Consider the following 23,587-nt stretch of genomic DNA (forward strand, 5'->3'; position numbering starts at 1 on the left):
AGACATCCTGCCTTCCTCTACCTGGCTCCTTATGACCGGGGGCTCTCTCAGTCATGTCCCTGTCCCATGTGGAGACCTCTACAGGCTGTGTTTGGCATAAGCTGTATGCTTCGACTCTGGAACGGCTGCTTCCATACCATCTCACCACCACCTTCACCACAGGAGTGGGCCACACATCTCCTCTGTTCTCAGATCTGTAAAACCGTTCAGAGTTTTTGTCTGCTCCCCAGGACCTTCTAAAATCCCTCTGAGACACATTAACAGTCGTACTTGTGTTGTTTCCCCTCCAGCTCTCTCCCTCTCTGTCTCCTCAGCCCAGGGGATCTTTTCTAAACACGTAAGCGGGGATATGGGGCCACTGTGAGATAGCCCACTTCCGATTTTCACACGGTCTAGGTGAGAAGTAACAGACTGGCTGGATACAGCCTGAATAAATGTTTGAATTGGGCTCCCTGGTGGAGGGGGTTGGGTATTTAAATCAGTGGCCAACATGTAAAAGCCAGGAGATTTCACATGAGAATCCAGATTCCCTGCTATTCTTTAATAATGTGGGTGGGGTTTCCGCTTACTACTACAACCGAGAAGCTTAGATCAACACCCTTGCTAATAACAACTATAGATTTTAAGGTAACCAGGATTAATATGTTCAGGAGGGGACAAGAAGAGGATTTTGAACCAGTAGAAAAGAATCAAATGGAAATATTAGAACTAAAAAAAGAAATTTGTGAAATTGAGGATTCTCTAGAAAGGATAGCAATCTATTAAACACAACAGAAAAGAAGATCAGGGAAATGAAAGATGGGACCACAGAAAAATATCTATACTGAAGTATACCAAAAAAAAGTGCAAGACATATATAAGACATAGCGAAAAGTTCTAACATTCATGTAAATGGAGACTCAGAAGCAAAGGAGTGACAGGCACATAAGTAATATTTTAAGGTACTGAATGAAAACTTTCCAAAACTGACAAAAAACATCAAGCAACAAATTCAAGATGGCCTTCAAATCCCATACAGGGTAAATATAAATGGAGCCACACCCAGGAACTTTATAGGAAGACACTGCTGAAAAGCAAAGAAGAAATAATAAAGATGGCCAGAGAAAGGGCGCCTGGGTGGCTCAGTCGGCCGGGCATCTGATTTCGGCTCAGGTCATGATCTCACAGCTCATGAGTTCGAGCCCCACGTTGGGCTCTGTGCTGACAGCCCGGAGCCTGGAGCCTGGAGCCTGGAGCCTGCTTCGGATTCTGTGTCTCTGTCTCTCTCTCTGTCCCTCCCCGGTTCATGCGCTCTCTCTCTCTCTCTCTCTCTCTCAAAAATAAATTTAAAAAATTAAAAAAAAAATGTTTTTAAATGGCCAGAGAAGAAAAAGATACAAACTTTGAAAGTGATAATCCTAAGACCCTACACTGACTTTTAAAAAGAAATGATGGAAGCTAGAAGACAATGCAATGCCACCTTCAAAGCACTGAAAGTAAACGACTGCCAATCTAGAATTCTATATATAGATTTCTATAGACCACAATTAAAATATCTTCTAAAGACAGAGGCAAAAAATAATATTTTCAGATGAAAACAGAGAGGATTTACCACAGCAGAGCACACTAAAAGAAATACCAAAGAGAATTCTCCAGGCAGCAGGAAACTGATCCCAAATGAAAGCAAGGCAACACAGGAATAAAACCTACCAGAAGAGTAAATATGTGGGCAAAATTAAATTAATATTTAGAGTATTTAAAAATAATGTCTTATGGGGTTTAAATATATATTTAAAATAAAAAATACTAAGCACAACAGATGGAAGCATAAATGGAGCTAAAAAGTTATAAGGTCTCCACATTGTCGAGGTAATGGTACAAGTACAAATTTATATTCTATTCTATTCTAATGAGTGAGAATTAATTTTGTAATCTCTAGCGAAATCATAAAAGAATGCATATCTAATAAGCTAATAGATGGGGAAATGGAATAATTAAAAAATACTGGGTAAAAAAAAAAAGTGCTTGGTGAATCCAGTACTATGTTGAATAAAAGTGGCAAGAATGGACATCCTTATCTTTTTATTGACCTTAAGGGGAAAGCTCTCAATTTTTCCCCACTGAATATAATGTTCACTGTGGGTTTTTCATATGTGGCCTTTGTTGAGGGCTTTTATCATGATTGGATGTTGTACTTTGTCAAATTCTTTTTCTGCATCTATTGAAAAGATCATATGGTTTTTATTATTTCTCCAATTAATGTAATGTACCATGTTGATTGATTTACAAATATTGAGCCACCTTTGTATACAAGGAATAAATCCCACCTGATTGTGGCGAATAGGATAGAAAACCCAGAAAACCCCCCACAATTATATGATCACTTAATCATCAAAAAAACAGGAAAGAATATCCAATAGGAAAAAGACACTCTCTTCGATAAATGCTGTTGGGAAAACTGGTCAGCGACATGCAAAAGAATAAAACTGGACCACTTTCTTACACCATACACAAAAATAAACTCGAAATGGATTAAAGACCTAAGTGTAAGACTGAAACCATAAAAATCCGAGAAGAGAGAACAGGCAATAGTGCGTCTGACATTGGCCTTAGAACGTTTTTCTAGATATGTCTCCTAAAGCAAGGGAAATAAAAGCAAAAATAAACTATTGAGACTACATCAAAACAAAAAGCTTCTACACGACAAAGGAAACAGTCAACAAAACTGAAAGGCAACCTACTGAATAGAAGAAGATATTTGCAAATGACATATCCAATAAAGGGTTAATATCCAAAATATATAAATAACTGACACAACACCCCAAAAACAAATAATCCAATTAAAAATGGCAAAAAAGACATGAACGGACATTTCTCCAAAGAAGTCATCCGGATAACCAACAGACACATGAAAAGATGCTAATATCACTCATCACCAGGGAAATGCAAATCAAAACTGCAATAAGATATCACCTCACACCTATCAGAATGGCTAAAATAAAAAACCCAAGAAACAGCAAGTGTTGGCAAGGATATGGAGAAAATGAACACCCTTTGCACTGTTGGTAGGAATACAAACTGGTGCAGCCACTGTGGAAAATGGTATGGAGGTTCCTCAAAATGTTAAAAATAGAACTTCCCTATGATCCAGTAATTGCACTATTGGGTATTCACCCTCAAAATACAAAAACCCTCATTCAAAAAGATATATGCACCCATATGTTTATAACAGCATTATTTAAAATAGTCAAATTATGGAAGCAGCCCAAGTGTCCACCAATAGATGAATGCATAAGGAAGATATGATATCTATACAATGGGATGTTATTCAGCCATAAAGAAGAATGAAAGTTTGCCATTTGCAACAACATGGATGGAGCTAGACAGTGTAATGCTAAATGAAATAAGTCAGAGAAAGACAAATTATTTCATTCATATGTGAAATTTAAGAAACAAAACAAATGAGTAAAGGAAAAAAAAAGGAGAGAAAGAGAGAGGAAAACCAAGAAACAGAATCTTAACTATAGAGAACTGATGGTTACCAGAGGGGAGGTAGGTGGGGGGATGAGTTAAATAGGTGATGGAGATTAAGGAATGCATTTGTTGTGATAAGCACTGGGTGATGTATAGAACTGTTGAGTCACTATATTGTACACCTGAAACTAATATAACATTGTATGTTAACTATATTGGAATTAAAATTTTTAAAAATACTTGGTAAATCCAAAAGTAAAACAAGACAAAAGAGTCAAAGAAGGGACAGAACATGTAACAAGCAAAGAGGAAGACGGTAAACTTAAACCCAACTATATCAGTAATTACATTAAATGTAAATGAACTAAACACTGCAATTAAAAGACAAAGATTTTCACACTGAATACCAAAACAAAAATCTAAATATATACTTCTTTTTTTTAATGTTTATTTTTTTTTAGAGAGAGAGAGGCAGAGCACAAGCTGTCGGGGGGTGGGGGGTAGAGAAAAAGGTAGACACAGAATCCGAAGCAGGCTCCAGTCTCTGAGCTGTCAGCACATCACCTGATGCAGGGCTCGAACTCATGAGCCATGAGATCATACCCGAGCCAAAGTCAGACGCTCAACCAACTGAGTCACCCAGGTGCCCCTAAGTATTTACTTCTTAAGAGATTCATTTTAAGTAAAAAGATATAGAAAAGTTGAAAGTAAAGACATGGAAAAATATCATGCAAACACTAAATAACAGAAAACTGGTATAGTGGCTATACTAATAACAGAAAGTAGACATTAAGGCCAAAAGTATTAATAGAGATTACAAGAGCCATTGTATAAGATGGTCAGTTTGATAGGAAGTTATAATGATCCTAAATTTGTGTGAAACTAAAAATATATGAAGCAAAATCTTATAGCACTAAATGTTGAAATAGACAAATCCGCAAGGCAATATGCAAATAAAAATTTAGTAACAATAAAGAATATTTGAGCTATATGATATAAACTTGACTTAATCATATATGTAATGTAGAATACTGCACTCAACTTCAGATCACATATTTTTTCTAATTACATGAAATATTTGGCAAAATCGACCATATTTTAGATCATTAAACAAGTCTCAATAAATGTTAAAGGAACAGAATCACATTTTTGGTCAGTAGAATTAAGTTAGACTCAAATGACAAAAAGATAACAAGAACATCACTAGATATTCGAAATTTGTACAGTGAAATGCCTAAATAACTAATGGATCAAAAGAGAAACCACAATTGAAAATATAAAGTATTTTTAACTGAATGAAGATAAAAATATAATATTAAAACTTGTAAGATGCAAGTAAGTTATACCTAGGGGGAAATTTCCAACCTAAATACATATTTTGAGGGGGTGGGGGATAAAAACTAGAGATCTAGGCAAGTATCTCAAACACCAGAAATCAATTAGATAGAAAACAAAACCAACAAACCAAAAGTTGGTTCTTTAAAAGATGAATGAGATTGATAAAGCCCTAGCAAGATTGATCAAGAAAAAAACAGGAAGAAGGCCTAAATAACAAATACCAGTAATGAAAAAAGAGACATTACTACTTTCAGGCATAAAAAGATAATCAGATGATATTAAAAACAACTTTTGGCCAAAACTTACACAAAAATTTAGATAAAATGGATAAATTCATTGAAAAGCTTAACGACACTGTCACAAGAAAAATTCTGAACTGTTCTATGTTTACTATGAAAGAAATTGAATTTGTAATTAAAAACCTATGCACAAAATCCTTCTAATCCCAGAAAGATTTACCACTGAATTCTTGCAAACATTTTTTAATGATTAAGAAATGGCATCAATCTTTCAAAATCCCTCCAAAAATATAAAAAGATGAAACACTTCCAAACTTCTATGAGGCCTGCATCACCTTGACGCCAAAACCTTACAAGGATATCAAAACTAAGGAAAATATCAGGCCAATCTCTTTCATGAACAAGGACACAATATCCTAAACAAAATATTAGCAAATTTCTTCCAATGATAAGTAAAAAGAATAAACATCATGACCACACTGGGTTTATCCCAGGAAGGCAAGCTTGGGTTTACATATGAACATCAATCAATGTAATTCACCATAATAACATAACAAAGGAGAAAACAATATTATCCCCTTACTAGATGCAGAAAAATCATTTGATAAAATTCAACACTCATTCATGGCTCAAAACTCTTGGAAAACTAGGAATAAAAGGGAATTTAACTAATTTGATAGTATTTCTACTAAAAACCTAGAGCAGTATCATATTTAATAGTGATAAGCATGTCTGCCATCAACCTCTCCACTCAGCATTTTACTAGAGGTAAGTGAATTTAGCAAAATAATTTGATACAAAGTCATATACAAATACCAAGTATATTTTTATATACCAACAACAAACAATTAGAAGATGAAACTTAGAAGATATAATTTGTCTCTTTAGCTGCCCCTCCAAAGTTGACAGGCATGTGTTTCAGCCCTCCACTCACCTGCACCCCTGCCAAAGCTAATGGATGCACCCAGGCCCTGTGCTCTCCTTCTGTCTCATGAAAACTGGCCGATATGCCAACAAACCAGTTGACACAGGGGATTCCCCTTAATTGCCTGGTTCTGGTAGTTGGTTGTGGGGAAGGGGTGTAGGGCTTGTGTTTCTAGGCCCCAGTGGGACTGAAACAATTAGAGAGACAGTGCGGGTAGGCTACTATCCCTAGGGCACTCTACAGAAGACTGAAACACATCCCAGTCTTCCTGTGAAAAAGACCTATCTACCCATCCTAGAGTTTTGCCACACATCTAGAGGCTATGAAGGAGCTCTCAGAGAATGTAGGCCACGGGGCACCATCTTTGTGTTCTCCCTTGGCCTTACTACAGTTCACTGTCACCTTCCAGAATGGAGCTTATAAACTCATCTGGAGCCCTAATTTTCACATCTGTCACACAAGGGACACCTACAGATCAACTAGTTTAGAAGCCAGCAGGGTTTATAACTGTTGTCTCATAGGACTGTATAAATTGGCATAATTTAAAAGCTGCTGCCAATCAGCCTGAAACTAGGTGTTGACTGAGATTCCTCCTTTTGAAACACTGAAAATTCTTGGCACACCCTCACCAAATGGGACCAAGCAAGAATAAGTCAGGCTGCTTGTACAATCAAAAAGGTATGAGAGAAAATCAAGAACTAGGGCACAGTTGAATGATAAAGGTTCATCTCCTACACAAAGTCACAAAGTCATTTCTTCAAGACTGGGAGAGGTAGCTATTTCACCTAAGATCTAGAAACAAACACATAAAGTTGAGCAAGTTGAGGAAACAGAGGAGTTTTTTTCCAAATGAAGGAACAAGATAAAATTTAGAAAAAAAATTAATAAAATGGAGATAAGTAACTTACCCAAGAGAGTAAGAGTTCAAAGTAATGGTCACAAAACGATACTCAGGAGAAAAATGAATGAACACAGTGAGAACTTCAACAAAAACAAATAAATAAAATCTAAGAAAGTACCAAACAGAAGCCACAGAACTGTAAACAATAATTGAGCTGAAAATGCACAACAGGAGTTCAACAGCAGACTAGATGAAACAGAATAAAGGATCACTGATCTGGAAGACAGGGCAGTGGAACTCACACAAACAGAGCAGCAAAAAGAGGAAAAAAGAATTTTAAAAAGTAAAGATAGCTTAAGGGACCTAGAATACAACATCAGGCAGGATAACATTCACATTATAGGAGACTCAGAAGGAGAAGAGAGAGAGAGAAGGGAGAAGAAAACTTATTTGAATAAATAATGGCTGAAAAATTCCCTAAACTGAAGAAGGAAACATACATCCAGATCCAGGAATCCCAGAGGGTTCCAAAAAAAGATGAACTCAAAGAGATCTGTACACCAAGACACATATATAACTAAAATGTCAAGAGATAGAGATAAAGATAACAAGAGAATCTTAAAAGCAGTGAGAGAAAAGCAACTTATTACATACAAGGGAATCCCCATAAGACTATCAGTAGAGTTTTCAGCAGACATGTTGCAGGAAGAAGGAAGTTGGCATAATATATTCAAAATGCTGAAATGAAAAACTTCCAACCAAAATACTCTACCTGGAAAAGTTATCATTTAGAATTGAAAGAGAAAAAGAATTTTCCAGACAAACAGAAGCTAAAGAAGTTCATCATCACTAAACCAGCCTTATGAGAAATGTTAAAGGAACTTACATATGCCAAAAAGAAAGGACACTAATTAGTAACAAGAAGTGTATGAAAGTAAAAACATCACTGGTAAAGATAAATATACAGTAAAGATAATGGATTAATCACAAAGCTAGTGTGAAGGTTAAAAGACAAAATTAGGGACACCTAGGTGCTCAGTCTGTTAAGCATCTGATTCTGGATTTTGGCCCAGGTCATGATCTCACAGTCATGAGATCAGCCCTGTGTTGGACTCTGCACTGGCTGTGGAGTCTGCTTGGAATTCTCTCCCTCCCTCTCCCTCCACTCCTGGTGCTGCTGCTCGTGCACATGCTTGCAATCAATCAATCAATCAATCAATCAATCAAAACTATACCCACAATAATCAATCAATCAATCAAAACTATACCCACAATAATTAGTTAAGGGATACACAAAAATAAAAAGATATAAAATGTGACATCAAAAACATAAAACAGAAGGGTGGAAGTAAAAATGTAGAGTTTTAGAATGTGCTCAAACTCAGCTGGCTATCAATTTAAAATAGACTATTATATATAAGGCCATTATATGTGAGACTCATGGTAACCGCAAAACAAAAACCTATAGCAGATACACAAAAGATGAGAAAGAAATCTAATCATAAAACTAAAGAAAGTCACCAAACAACAAGGGAAGAGAGCAAGAGAAGAATAAAGGAACAAAGAGAAACTACAAAACAGCCAGAAACCAATTAATAAAATGGGAATAAGTATATACCTATTAATAATTACTTTAAATGTAAATGAACTAAATTCTCCAATCAAAAGACATAGAGTGGCTGCATGGATTTAAAAACAAAAAAACAAAAAACAAAACCCAGGTCCATTAATATGCTGCCTAAAAGAGACTCACTTCAGATGTAAAATTACACAGAAACTGAAAGTGCTAGAAAAAGATGTTTCATGCAAATGAAAACAAACAAAAGGCTGAAACCTAACTTATATCAGGTAAAATAGACTTTAAAATAAATTCTGTAATTAAAGACAAAGATGGGCATTACATAAAGAATTCAACCCAACAAGCTATAACATCTGTAAACATTAATGCACCCAACACAGAAGCACCTAAATATGTAAAGGAAATATTAACAGGGAGAAACTGATAGCAAAACAATAGTAGGGGACTTTAGTACACTACTTACATCAATGGATAGATCATCCAGACAGAAAATCAATAAGGAAATAATAGCATTAAATGACACATTAGGTAAGATGGACTTAATAGGTATTCACAGAACATCCTATCCAAAGCAGTAGATGCACATTATCCTCAAGTGCACATGGGACATTCTCTAAGATAGATCATATGTTAGGCCACAAAACAAGTCTGAATAAATTAAAGAAGATTGAAATCATATTGGGCATCTTTTCCAACCCCAATAGTATGAAACTAGAAATCAATTACAAGAAGAAAACTGGAAAAATCACAAATATGTGGAGATTAAACAACATGCTCCTGAACAGCCAATGTGTCAGTAAAGAAATGAAAGGAGAAATCAAAGGATACCTGAGACAAATGAAAATGGAAATACAACATACCATATTCTATGATATAGAAAAAGTAGTTCTAAGAGGGAAGTCCATAGTGACACAGACCTCAAGAAACCAGAAAATCTCAAATAAGCAATCTAACTTTACAACCAAAGAAACTAAAAAAAGAAGAACAAATGAAACCCAAAGTTAGTAGAAGGAAAGAAATAATAAAGGTCAGAGCGGAAATAAATGAAATGGAAACTAAAATGACAATGGAAAAGATCAACATAACTAAGAGTTGGTTCCTTGAAAAGATAAACAAAGTTGGCAAACCTTTAGCTAGACTCACTAAAGGAGAAAGAGAGAGAGGTGGGGAGAAAGGGCCCAAATAAATAAAATCAGACATGAATGAGGAGAAGTTACAATCGAGATCACAAAAATATAAAGGATCATAAGAGACTACTGTGAATAATTATACATCAACAAATTGGACAACCAAAAAGAAATAGATAAACTTCTAGAAATATAAAATTTTCCAAGACTGAATCATAAAGAAATAGAAAACCCCAAAAGACATTACTAGTATAGAGATTGAATCAGTAATCTAAAACCTCCCAACAAACAAAAGTCCAGGACCAGTTTCACTGGTGAATTCCACCAAACATTCAAAGAAGATTTAATACTTATCCTTCTCAAACTCTTCCAAAAAAATTCAAGAGGAGGCAAACTCATCTTTTTAGACCAGCATTACCCTGATGCCAAAACTAGACAAGGATGCAAAAGAAGAAGAAGAGGAAGAGGAAGAGGAAGAGGAAGGAGGAAGAGAAGGAAGAGAAGGGGGAAGAGGAGGAGGAGGGGGAAGAGGGAAGGAAGGGAGGGGTAGAAGAAGAAGAAGGAGAAATAGGGGGCAGAGGGAAGGGAAGAAGGAAGGAAGGGAGGGAGGAAGAAAGAAGGAAGGAAGGAGGGAGGAGAGAGAAGGAAAAAGGAAAGGAAAGAAGGAAGGAAGGTGGAGAGGGAGGGAGGGATGAAAAGAGGAAGGAAGGGAGGGAGGGAGGGAGGAAGGGAGGGAGAGAAAGGAGGAAAGGAAAGGAAAGGAAAGGAAAGGAAAGGAAAGGAAAGGAAAGGAAAGGAAAGGAAAGGAAAGGAAAGGAAATAATTACAGGCCAACATCCCCAATGAACACAGATGCAGAAATCCTCAAGAAAATATTAGCAAACCAAATTCAACAATACATTAAAAGGCTCATAAGCCATGACCAAGTGAGATTTATTCCAGGAATGCAAGAATGATTCAACATCCACAAATCAACCAATGAATGTGATACACCATGTCAACAAAATGAAGGATAAAAGTCATATGATTATCTCAGTAGATATAGAAAAAGCATTTGACAAAATTCAACATCCATTTATAATAAAAATTCTCAAAAGTAGTTATAGAGGGAATGTACCTCAACATAACAAAGACCATATATGACAAGCCCACAGTTCACATTATACTTAATGGTGAAAACCTGGAAGCTTTTCCTCTAACGTCAGGAACAAGACAAAGATGCCCACTCTCACCACTTTTATTCAACATAGTACTGGAAATCCTAGACATAGCAATTAGACAAGACAAAGAAATAAGACATCCAACTTGGAAAGGAAGTAGTAAAACGATCACTATTTGTGGACAATATGGTTTTATATGTAGAAAACCCTAAGGACTTCACCAAAAAATTGTTTAAATAAACAAATCCAATAAAGTGGTAGGGTACAAAATCAATGTACAAAAATAAGTTGCCTTTCCATACATCAACTATAGTTAGAAAGAGAAATTAAGATAATAATCTCATTTACAATTACATCAAAAAGAATAAAATACCTAGGAATAAATTTAACCCACAAGGTGAAAGACTTATATACTGAAAACTGTAGTCAATGATGAAAGAAATTGAAGGAGACACCAATAAATAGAAAGATATTCTGTGCTCATGAATTGGAAGAATTAATATTATTAAAGTGTCCATATTACCCATATTACCTATAGATTCAAGACAATCCCTATCAAAACTCTGATAGCATACTTTACAGAAATAGAACAAATAATCCTAAAATTTGTATGGAACCCCAAAGACTCCAAATAACCAAAGCAATTTTGAGAAATAACAAAGCTGGAGGCATCACACCCCAAGATTTCAAACTATATTACACAGCTATAATAATCAAAATAGTGTGGAATTAGCATAAAAATAGACACATAGATCAATAGAACAGAACAGAGAATGCAGAAGTAAATTCACACATATGTGGTCAATTTATGACAAAGTATCCAAGAATATATAGTTAGGAAAGGACAGTCTCTTTAATAAATGGTGTTGGGAAAAACTGGACGCTACATGCAAAGGAATGAAACTAGACCTTCATGTTACATTATACACAAAAATTAACTCAAATGGATTAAATGCTTAAATATAAGACCTGAAACCATAAAACTCCTAGAAGAAAACATAAGCAGTTAGCTCTTTGACATTGGTCTTGGCAACATATCTTTGGATTTGACCCCAAAAGCAATGCCAACAAAAGTAAAAATAAACAAATGGGACTACATTAAACTAAAAAGATTCTACACAGCAAAGAAAATCATCAACAAAATGAAAAGGAAACCTACTGAATGGGAGAAAACATTTGAAAATTATTTTTCCAAGAAGGGGTTAATATCCAAAATACATGAAGAACTTATACAACTCAATAGCAAAAACCCAAATAATCGAATTTAAAAGTGGACAGAGCATCTGAATACATATTTTTCCAAAGAAGACATATAGCTAACAGGCACATGAACAGGCACAGGCTCAACATCACTCATCATCAGGGAAATTTAAATCTAAACCACAATGAGATATCACATCACACCTGTTAGAACGGCTATTATTTAAAAGATAAGAAATAACAAGTGTTGGTGAGAATGTGGAGAAAAATGAACCCTCATGTACTGATGGTGGGAATGTAAATTTGTACAGCCACAATGGAAAACGGTTTGGAGGTTCCTCCAAAAACTAAAAATAGAACTACTACATGATCCAGCAAGTCCATTTCTGGGAACCTACCTCAAGAAAATGAAAACGCTGATTTGAAATGATATACACACCCTTATGTTCACTGAAGCATTATTTACAATGACCAAGATACAGAAACAATCTAAATTTCCATCAGTGGATGAATGGCTAAAGAAGATGGAGTGTAAATTCACGGTGGAATACTACTCAGCCATAAAAAGAATGGAATATTGACATTTATGACAATATGGGTGGACCTTGAAGGCATTATACTAGGTGAAATAAGTCAGACAGAGAAAGACAAATACCATGATTTTACTTGTATGTGGAATCTAAAAAACTCAACAAACTAAAATTTATAGAAATAAAAACAGATTGGTTGCTAGAGGGGAGGAATGTTGAGGAGTGGGTGGAATTAGTGATGGGAGTCAAGAAGTACAAACTTCCAGTTATAAAATAAATAAATCATGGAGATGTAATGTACAACATGGTGACAATGGTCAATAATATTTTATTGCATATTTGAAAGTTATTAAGAGAATAAATCTTAAAAATTCTTATTACAAGAAAAAAATTTTGTAATTTTGTATGATGATGGATGGTAATTAGATTTATCATGATGATTATTTCACAGTGTATACAAATATCGAATCACTATGTTGTACACCTGAAACTAATATAACAGTATATTTCAGTTATACCTGTCTCTGTACAGAGGGATGATAATTGAAGAGGGGTTTGAAGAAGGATAATTAAAATAGAAGGTTGTATTAGTTTCAGGTGTACAGCATAATATAATACTGTATATAATATATGTTTATGTATGTTGTACATTATAATAATATGTATAATATATTTGTTATGTGTATGTATATATATAATATATACCTGTGACTTGAATCAGATCTTAATATCAGGTATATTAAAATTTTGTCAATAGTCAAAACACTGTTTACAACCTTGGATTATTTTATTTCATGTACCAACTTATTAAATCATGCCTTATAAATCCATAAAAAAGACACATTTGTAATTGCATGAAAATCAAGTATTTAGAAATAAATATAATAAAACATGTAAAATCTCTACATTAATAACTGTACATTACTGGGAGAAATTTAACAAACCCTAAATAAAAGAAATATTTATGATGTTAATGGATCAGAAGTCTAAATATTGTAATATATTGATTCTACCCAAATTTATCTTTCAATTCAATGAAGTCCCCATTTATTAAAACATAGGGTTTTGGCGGGGATGGAAACTACAAGCTGATTCCAAAATTTTTATACAAATGGCTAAGACTAATCAAGACAGTCTTGAAGGACGAAGTTGGAAAATCTATACTACCAGATATCATGACTTATTACAAAGGGATAGTAATAAAAATACCACGGCATTGATGCAAGGATGCGTAAACAAATTGTATTCATCAGAGTTCAGTGAGGAGACAGAAACAACACTAGTGATGATGTTGACATGAATACGGGCCAAAGTGCTTGGTCTCTAGGTTTTACATTTGGTCACTCCTGAATATCAGGAGCCTATGAAGGCAGGGACTAAACTTTTTTGGTCACCCCTGTGTCCCCAGTAGCACCCTACCCAGGGCCTGGCTCAGAAGGGGCAAAAGTAGTTCCTAATGAATGAACATCTACCTGAACAAGCCAGTGAAGAGACCCCTTCCTGGACAGACTGACCATGAAGGCTTATGGGTGGGAGACAGAGCCTGCTTTTCCACTGGAAGGCAAACCCCTGGCCCAGGTGGGCTTAGGAAACAAAGCCTAGGTGAGGGTCAGGTGCAGGGCTGATGCCCTGGTCCAGTCACCTGTAGATGGAGGCCAAGGGGCAGGTAAGCCACATGTTGTTGGTCAACTTGCCCAACTGATATATGTCAAAGATGAAGTATGGCTGGTTGATTTCCTTAACGTGGTCACAGGGTACAAGACAGGCTTCCACCTGCAATTCGGGCCGCATACGGCTGTGTCATGCCTTCTCCGCTCTCAGATAGAGCCAACAGGGCATGGGTTTTTCCTGGGGCTCCCCAATGTAGCAATAACCCAGGCGTTTCCGCTCACCAGGCCCCCCACAGCGGTTACAGTCCTGCCAGGGCTCCCAGTGGGTCAAGACGAATACGTGGCCACCCAGTCTCAGGGTCTCATTTTGCAGGGGCTCTTGGCCCAGGCTTTCGTGTGTAACATGCAAGGCGGTGGCATCTTGGAAATCAACCTCATACTCTACCACAAGGGCGTTGTCATTGTCCTGGCAGTGATAGAGGCCTGTCTGGGAGGGCTGAGGGTTAGTCAGTTGAAGGCTGCTCCCAGGCAGTTTCTTTATGTGAGGCATTGAGGAGAGCAGGAAGGGATCTTCCCCTAGAATGGAAGAGAAGTACCAGAGTGCTTTGGGATAGTCACACTGCAGGACGACATCATTGCCTGAGACTAGGGCCTGCTGGCAGAGACTCTTATAGGCACAACTGATTAATTTCTGGGCCCACAGAGTGGGGAGAGAAAGGCTAAGCAGCCACAGGGTGGCCAACATGGTAACCTGAGACTACAAAAGGATGCTGGGAACCATCTTGGGCATTGTGAAGTCACCCACAGAACTCGGGCATCAGCCCTGGGCAGCAGAATGACACTTGGTCTGCTGCACTTCTAGGAGTACACAGAAATCACTGGTCTGTACCATTTCTAAAATCCACTGAGTAAACACTGCAAGGGCCTCCTGTCTTGTAACTGGGGAGGACTGCTTAATTAGCACCAGATCTGCTAATTGAGGTGGGGTGGGGGTGCTTTCTAAATCTTTGTTCCCTGGGCTCCTGTCTCCACTCTCCAGAGAAATATCTTCTTTGCCATTATCATCCTTGGTTACATCTGAGGTGACATTGAAAGAGTTGCACTCCTTTCCACATGAACAGTTTCCTTGGCCTGCTTCCTGCCTTCCAAAGTTTGGGACCTAAGGATTCTAAGAGGCTCCAGCCAACTCCATTTGCAAAAAAACCCACACCCACAGTTCTGTGCAAGGTGTGCCCCATCTCTTTCCCACTCTCTCCCTCTCTGTCTCTCTGTCACTGCAGAGGCACCATATCAGGCATGCATCGGGAGCCATATTCTTCATTTCTCTTTCACTGAGCACTTTTGCCTACCTGGGGGTATCTTAAGGATTTTCTGGGAGTATCTGAATTCATTCAGAGTCTTTAACAATGGGTAATAAAGATTTAACTAGCTAATTGGATTTTGCCTCTCGAAGGCCTTCCCAAATTTTGGCCAACTTTAGTGAACTTTCATGCATACTCTTCTGTATTCCAGCTGCTTCCACTAAAGCTGCAAGTTCATGAAGTATATCATTTGCCTTTAAAAGTATCTCAGGCAGGGGTGCCTGGGTGGCTCAGTCCGTTAAGCACCCGACTTCTGGTTTCGGCTCAGGTCATGATCTCAAGGTTCATGAGTTTGATCCCTGCCTTGGGCTCTACGCTGACAGTGCGGAGCCTTCTTGGGATTCTTTCTCTCCCTCTCTCTGCCCCTCCCATGTGCTCTCTCTCTCTCAAAATAAATAAATAAACCTTAAAAAAAAAGTAGCTCAGCCAACAGCCTCCATCCTGCTGGTTTCAAATACATTTCTTGTTCCTTTTGTTGTGTTTGAAGCCAGTGCCATGTGTTTTTATTTTTGGTTACAGCAACACCTCACTCCTGATACTAATTTCTGTATCACTCAAGATAGGCTATTTGCTTGTACAGCAAATGTAGCAATACCTCAGGCTTACACATCTCAATGACTTACAAAAACAAAGGTTTATTTCTCACTCAAGCTCCACATCCACTGTGGGTTGGTATTATAATCACTCAGGGACCCAGGATGATGGAGCAAAGCCACCCCAAACATTTCCAGTTTCATACCAGAGGAGGAAAAAAGAGAGCTCTGTCGGATTTCACATCCATAATTAAATGCTCTGGACTGAAATGACACCTGTCACTTGCTCACAAACCACTGGCCAGAAACGGTTACATGGTACCACCAGTTCACCAATCCAACAAAGGAAATGGAATTCTACTATGCCCAGAAAACATTTAGTAGAAGGAAGTCAGTTTAGTAGAAGGAAGTCAGTTAAAACATTTAGTAGAAGGAAGTCAGATTACCACAGTTGATAGTTACCACAAGCAGTGTTCTTTTACATCAGAAAGTTAAAATCATTTGCAAAATCATCCCATCAGATCTCCTAAGGTTCCATTAGCCAAGATTAGGTCCCATGTGCAGACCCAAACCAATCCCTGAGAGAAAAGAGAATTCCCGTGATTGGCTTAAGACAATCAGAATTTGTTTTCTAGGACTGGGGAAGTATAACCCTCTCTGACTACAGAAGTCATTGAAGACAAACAAAATCCGGGCGTTGTATACAGAAGAGATGTAGAAGAGAATGCTTATTTGGGGGGAGTAATTCTATACTATCTAGAAGATCAGAAGAATGCAGTGTAGCTAAAGTGGCAGTCACTCATATGACCTGGGAGAGGGGGAGGACATTTGGTATTTTGTGGCTTGGACAATGTCCCTGTCATGTCTGTTCAGACATGATTATAGCGTGATCTTGTTTTTGTCTTGGTTCATCACAGTCACAGAGAGGCTTTGTGTGATATTAGTATTCTGTTAGATTGTTTATGTTCAATAGCATACCATGACTTAGCTGTGAGTTACAGGCCACCTCCTAGTGACACCAACACTGTGATTAGTGTCAGGTCAGCTACCAGCTATCAGGGGCTGCTTTTTCTCTTTCTTACAATTTAAGGAACTGCAATGAAGTCTCTTCCTGCAATGGAGGCCTGATCAAATGGCTTTCTCTTTGTAAACCTGTTTCCTCATTTTCAAACAGGGATTTTAATGGTACTGGCAATAAAGGGCACTTATGAAGATTTGATGAGATGTTGTAAATAAAGTGCTCAGCCACTGTTGTTATTGGGGAATGTGCAACAAGGACTTTGCCCTCTAAATATCAAGGTTCTGTGTTCTGACTGCAGATTACTGCTTCTGATCACAGAAGTGCAGACACAGAGGCAGGCCACCATTGTTTCGACCCCCGCTGGCTGAAGCAGCTTCTGGGAAATTTAAAAGGGCAGCCTCTGGGCTTTCTCCCCTTTTACCCCTTTTGGAAGCCAGACATTTATGGATTAGGACATTTGCAAGCAACCATACACACAGAATGTAGGGGAATTTAGAAAGTCATTGCATAAGTCCAGGGGAAAATGCAAACTCAGAAAAGATCTGAGATGACCCTAAACTTACACTTTGGGCTGATCCCCAGCACAGAGATACCTTAAAACGACAACAACTACCAGCAAGCCCTGGGGAGAGGGGGATATATGATATCCAGAGTTACCACATTATAAGATTCAAATGTCCATTTGAAACAAAAAAAAAGTCATAAGGCATTAAAGAAACAGAAAAGTATAGCCCATTCAAAGAAAAAATTATCCCCAAGGAAGCCCAGGTGGCAGACTACTAGACAAAGACTTAAACAATAGTCTTAAAATGTTAAAAGAGCTTAAGAAGACATGGTGAAAAACAGGACAATGAGGTATGAACAAAATGAGAATATCAATAGGGAGATCGAAAATATTAAAAATAGAAATTCTGGAGCTGAATAATACAATTACTGAGATGAAAAATTCATTCGAGGAGTTCAAAACAGATGTGAGGAGGCAGAAGACAAAATCAGTGAACTTGAAGATAGGACAACTGCCAGTATTGAGTCTGAGGAATAGAAGGGAAGAAGATTGAAGAAGAGTGAACAGAACCTCAGGGACCTATGAAACACCATCAGGCAGACCAACATATGTATTGTTGGAGTCCCAGAAGAAGACAGAGAGAAAGCTACTACAAAACTACATTTGAAGAAATATTGGCCAGAAACCTCCCAAGTTTTAAGAAAGACATGAATCTATAAATCAAAGAAGCTCACCAAACTTCAACAGCATTAACCTCAAAAGACGCACGCCAAGACACATTGTAACCAAACTGGCAAAAGCCAAAGAGAAAGAGACAATCTTGAAAGTAGCAAAAGAGGGGCGCCTGGGTGGAGCAGTCGGTTAAGCGTCCGACTTCAGCCAGGTCACGATCTCGCGGTCCGTGAGTTCGAGCCCCGCGTCAGGCTCTGGGCTGATGGCTCAGAGCCTGGAGCCTGTTTCCGATTCTGTGTCTCCCTCTCTCTCTGCCCCTCGCCCGTTCATGCTCTGTCTCTCTCTGTCCCAAAAATAAATAAACGTTGAAAAAAAAAATTAAAAAAAAAAAAAAAGTAGCAAAAGAGAAGCAACTTGTTACATAAAGTGGTTCCCAGTAAGAGTTTCAGCTGATTTCTTGTCAGAAACCCTGGAGGCCAGAAGGCAATGGGTTGATATATTCAAAGTTCTGAGAGAAAAGAATTTTTTTTCAACCAGGAATTCTATAAGTAGCAAAATCATCCTTCAACAATGAGAGGAAAATTAAAGCATGCCCAGATAAGCAAAAGCTGAGAGATGTTGTTGCCATTAGATCTGCCCTGAAAGAAATGATAAAGGGAGTCCTCCTAATGGAAATGAAAGGATGCTGGACAGTAACCGGAAGCTATAGGAAGAAATAGAGCTCTGCAGCAGAGGTAAATACATGGGCAATTATTAAAGCTAATATTATTATATTAAAATCCACTTTTGTCTACATGACTTAGAAGAAAATCCATAAAAATAATTATTAATCTTTGCTATTGGGAAAACACTTTATGAAGATGTCATTTGAGACACCAATAATGGAAGGAGGTGATAGAGATGTACAGGAGCCCAGTTTTTATATGATATTGAAGTTAATTAAGCTGGTATAAATTCAAACTGAAGTGTTATAACTTCAGGAGATTTTATATGTAATGTAATTCCCAGGGTTACCACAAAGAAAATTGTCATAGGATATATATATATATATAATTGGAAATGAGAAGGGAGTCAAAACATTTTATTGTAAAAACATGAACTAAACACAGAATAAGGCAGTAATGGAGTAAATGAAAGGCACAAAGAGAAGGCTTTGAGGCATACAGAAAATGAATAGCAAAGTGGCAAAAATAAGTCCCTCCTCATCAGTAATTACTTTAAGTCAAAAGATGGAGATTGGTGGAATAGATAAAGAAAACATGATCCAACCATAGGCTGTCTACAAGAGACTCACTTTAGACTCAAAGACACAAACAGGATGAAAGTGAAAGGATAGAAAAGAATATTCCATGCAAATCATAACCAAAAGAGAGCTGGAATGGCTATGTTAATATCAGACAAATTGAAAATAGGTTTCAAGAGACAAAGAAAGACAGTATCTATTAATAACAGTTTCAGCACAGCAAGAAACCATAACCTATACATTTATGTACCTTAAAATATGAACCAAATGTGAACAGAACTGCACAGAGAAATGGACAGTTCTACAATAATTGTTGGAGGCTTCAATATTCTGCTTTCAATAATGGATAGAACAAACAAGTAGTAAGTAAGGAATAAAAGACTTGAACAACACAATAAAACAACTAGCACTGACAGACATATACAGAACACTCTACCCAACAACAAATACAAGTATGCATGAGTCATTTTCCAGGATATACCATGTGTTAGGCCACCAACTAAATCTCAGCAGATTAAAAAAAAAAAAAATAGGTATCATACAAACCATCTTCTCTGGTCACAGTGAGCTTAAGTAAGAAATCAATAACAGAAAGAAAAACAGAAAATTTACAACTGTGGAAAATAAACACTCTAAAACAGTGAGTCAAAAGAAATCACAAGGGAAATTAGAAAATACTTAGAGATAAATTAAAATGCAATATACCAAAACTTAAACTAGCAGAAGGAAGGAAATAATGAAAAGTAGACCAGAATGAAATAAAATAGAGACGTGGGGGGAAGAGAAACAATGAAACCAAAAGGTTTTTTTTTTTTAATATCAACAAAAATGACAAACCTTTGGCTAGACTGATAAAACAAAAGATAGAAGACACAAATAACTGAAATCAGAAATGAAAGTGAGGACACTACTACTGACCCTACAGAAATAAAAAGAATTACAAGAGAATACTAGGAATAACTATCTGCCAAGAAATTAGATAACCTAGAAGAAATGGACAAATTCCTTGAAACATACATCTACCTAAACTAACTCACAAAGAAACAGAAAATCTCAACAGACCTATAATAAGTAAAGAGACTGAATCAGTGATCTAAAACCTCCCAGCAAAGAAAAGCCAGGGACAGATGATTTCACAGATTAACAAAACATTTAAAGAAGAATTAACATCAATCCTTCTCGAATTCTTCCAAAAAATTGAAGGGGGGGGGGGGGGGGGAGCACTTCATAACTCATTCTATGTAGCCAACATTACCCTGATACCAAAGCCAGACAAAGACATGATAAGAAAAGAAAATTACAGTTCATTGTCCCTTATGAATATAGATGCAAAAATCACAAGAAAATATTAGCAATGCAAAACCAACAGCATATTAAAAGATACTAACTAGAATTTATCCAAGAATGTAAGGGGGGTGGTTCAACATAAGAAAACTAATCAAAGTAATATATCACATTAATAGAATGAAAGGAAAAGAAACACATGATTATCTCTATGGAGAAAAGGCATTTGACAAAATCAAATAAATTCTGTTGACAAAAACCCTCTGAAAACTAAGAATAGAGGGAAAATTCTCAACCTGATAAAGAGTATTATGGAAATCCACAGCTACATCATACTCAATGGTGAAAGATTGAATATTTTCCTTCTAAGGTCAAGAACAAGACAAGCATGCCTACTTTCACTGCTTCTATTCAATACTAGGAATCCTAACATAGCAATCAGACAAGAAAAAGAAGCAAAAAGCATTCAAATTGGAGAGAGATAAAATTACCCCTAGTCACAAATGACATGATCCTGTATAGAAAAAGTCCAAGAGAATGCATAAGAAAGCCACCAGAGTTAATAAATAAATGAATTCAAGAAACTTTCAAGGTATAAGACTAACACAAAAGTCAGTTGTGTTTCAGTACAACAGCATTAAACAACCAAAGAGGAAATAAAAAAACAATTCCATTTAATTTACAGTAGCATCTAAAAGAATTGAATACTTAAGATAAATCTAATCAAGGAAGTGAGAGGTACCTGGGTGACTTACTTAGTTGAGTGTCTGACTCTTGTTTCAGTTCAGGTCATGACCCCAGGGTCGTGGGATCGAGCCCCATGTTGGGCTCTGCACCGAACATGGAGCCTGCTTAAGATCCTCTCTCTCTTCTCTCTCTGCTCCTCTCCTCCACTTGTGTGCGGCACACCTGCTCTCTCTATCAAATTAAAAAAAAAAAGAAAAAGGAGGTGAAAGACTTGGAAGCTGAAACTATAAAAGATTGTTGAAAGAAGTTAAAGAATATCTAAAGAACTGGAAAGACATTCAGTGTTCATAGATGGGAAGACTTAACATGTCAATACTACCCAGAGTGATCTACAGATTCAATGCAATGCCTATCGAAGTTCCAACAGCCTATTTCAAAGAAATAGAAGCAAATCTTCAAATTCATATGGAATTGCCCTGAACCTGAATAGCCAAAACAACCTTGGGGAGAAAAAGAACAAAGTCAGAGGACTCACACTTCAAATCTTACTACAAACTACAGAAATTGAAACAGTATGGTACTGTCATAAGGGCAGATATAGAGACCAATGGAATAGAACAGAGAACCAGAAATAAACCCTCATATATGTGGTCAATTGAGTTTTGACAAAGGTGCCCAAATCATTCAACGGTTAAAGGACAGTCTTTTCCACAAATGGTGCTGGGAAAACTGGATGACCACATGCAGAAGAATGAAGTTGGGACTCTTACCTTGTACCATGTACAAAAATTAATTCAAAATACATCAAAGATCTAACTTAAGAGCCGAAACTATAAAACTCTTAGAAGAAAATATTGGGAAAAATATTCATGACCTTGGATTTGGCAACAATTTCATGGATATGACACCAAAAGTGTAGGCAACAAAAGAAAAAAAACAGATAAACAGAACTGCATCAAATTAAGAACCTTTGTTAAGAACTTAATAGTGTCAAAGACCACTGTTAAGAAAGTGAAAAGACAACCTACAGAATGGGGAAAATATTTGCAGATTATATATCTGATGAGGGATTGATATTTAGAATATAGAAAGAATTTCAACTCAACAACAACAACAACACAACCCAATTCAAAAATGGGTAAATATTTGAACAGACATTTCTCCAAAGAAGATGTACAAATGGCCAATAAGTACACGAAAAGGTGCTCACCATCCCTAGTCATTAGGGAAATGGAAAGCAAAACTATGATGAGATGTCACTTCACACCAACTAGTATGGCTATAATCGGGAAGATGGGAAATAATAAATGTCAGTGAGGCCGTGGAGAGGTTGGAACCATCCTGGGTTAGTGGTGGGAACGTAAAAGGAGCAGCTGATGTGATCTTGGCAGTTACTCAAGATTAGGAACTACCATATGACCTAGCAATCCTACTCCTGGATATATATCCTAATGAACTGAAAGCAGGTCTCTATACACCAATGTTCACAGCAGCATTAGGTACAATAATCAAAAGGTGGAAAAGAACACAAGGGTCTAACAATAGATAAGTGGACACACAAAATGTGGCATACATTGGATACTTTAAATGGAAGCCATAAAATGGAAGGAAATTTTCGGTGTGATATATCCTATGACATCGACAGACCTTGAAAACATTATGCTTAGTGAATAAGCCAGACATAGAAGGACAAATGTTGTATGATTCCACTTACATGAGTTACTCAGAATAGACGAGTTTGACAAAGAAAGTAGAGAAAAGGTTACCAGGGGTTGGGGGCAGGTAGGAATGGGGAGTTATGGTTGAATTGATAGAGTTTATTGGGGATGATGAAAAAAGGGTATAGATAGTGGAGATGAGAAGGTAAACGCTATGAATGTAATTAATGCCACTGAACTGGACACTTACAAATAGGTTGGGGCACCTCGGTGGCTCTTGATTTTGGCTCAGGTCATGGTCTCTCCATTGGTGGGATCAAGGCCTATGTCAGGCTCCTTGCTGACAGCAAAGGAGCCTGCTTGGGATTCTCTCCCTCTCTCTCTCTCTCTCAAAATAAACAACTAAACTTTAAAAAATAAATGCAAATGGCTAAAATGGTATGTATATTTTATCACAGATACACAAAAAATAAAGAGGCGAGGGAGGGTTGAAATTTTATAAGAAATGACCTTTCTGTAGAGCCGTAAAGGAGGCGGAAAGTCAAGTGGCCATCTGCAGGAAGGGGGTTCGGCCAGAGGGAGTAGTACAACAGGTCTGAGTGGGAGTGGGAGAGACACATT

At 37.2% G+C, this 23,587-nt stretch overlaps 1 protein-coding gene across 1 annotated transcript; it reads right to left on the reverse strand.

The window, feature by feature from the left end:
• Positions 1-14,030: 14,030 nt before the first annotated feature.
• Positions 14,031-18,254, reverse strand: LOC112851264 (protein FAM187B-like). The gene is given in 1 exon segment (XM_025914796.2): positions 14,031-18,254. A coding segment is annotated over 1 exon segment (717 nt). The 5' UTR covers positions 14,748-18,254.
• Positions 18,255-23,587: the final 5,333 nt, after the last annotated feature.

Source organism: Puma concolor, chromosome E2 (genome assembly GCF_028749965.1).
Source record: "Puma concolor isolate L17-30 chromosome E2, mPumCon1.1.hap2, whole genome shotgun sequence".
Lineage (NCBI taxonomy): Eukaryota > Metazoa > Chordata > Mammalia > Carnivora > Felidae > Puma > Puma concolor.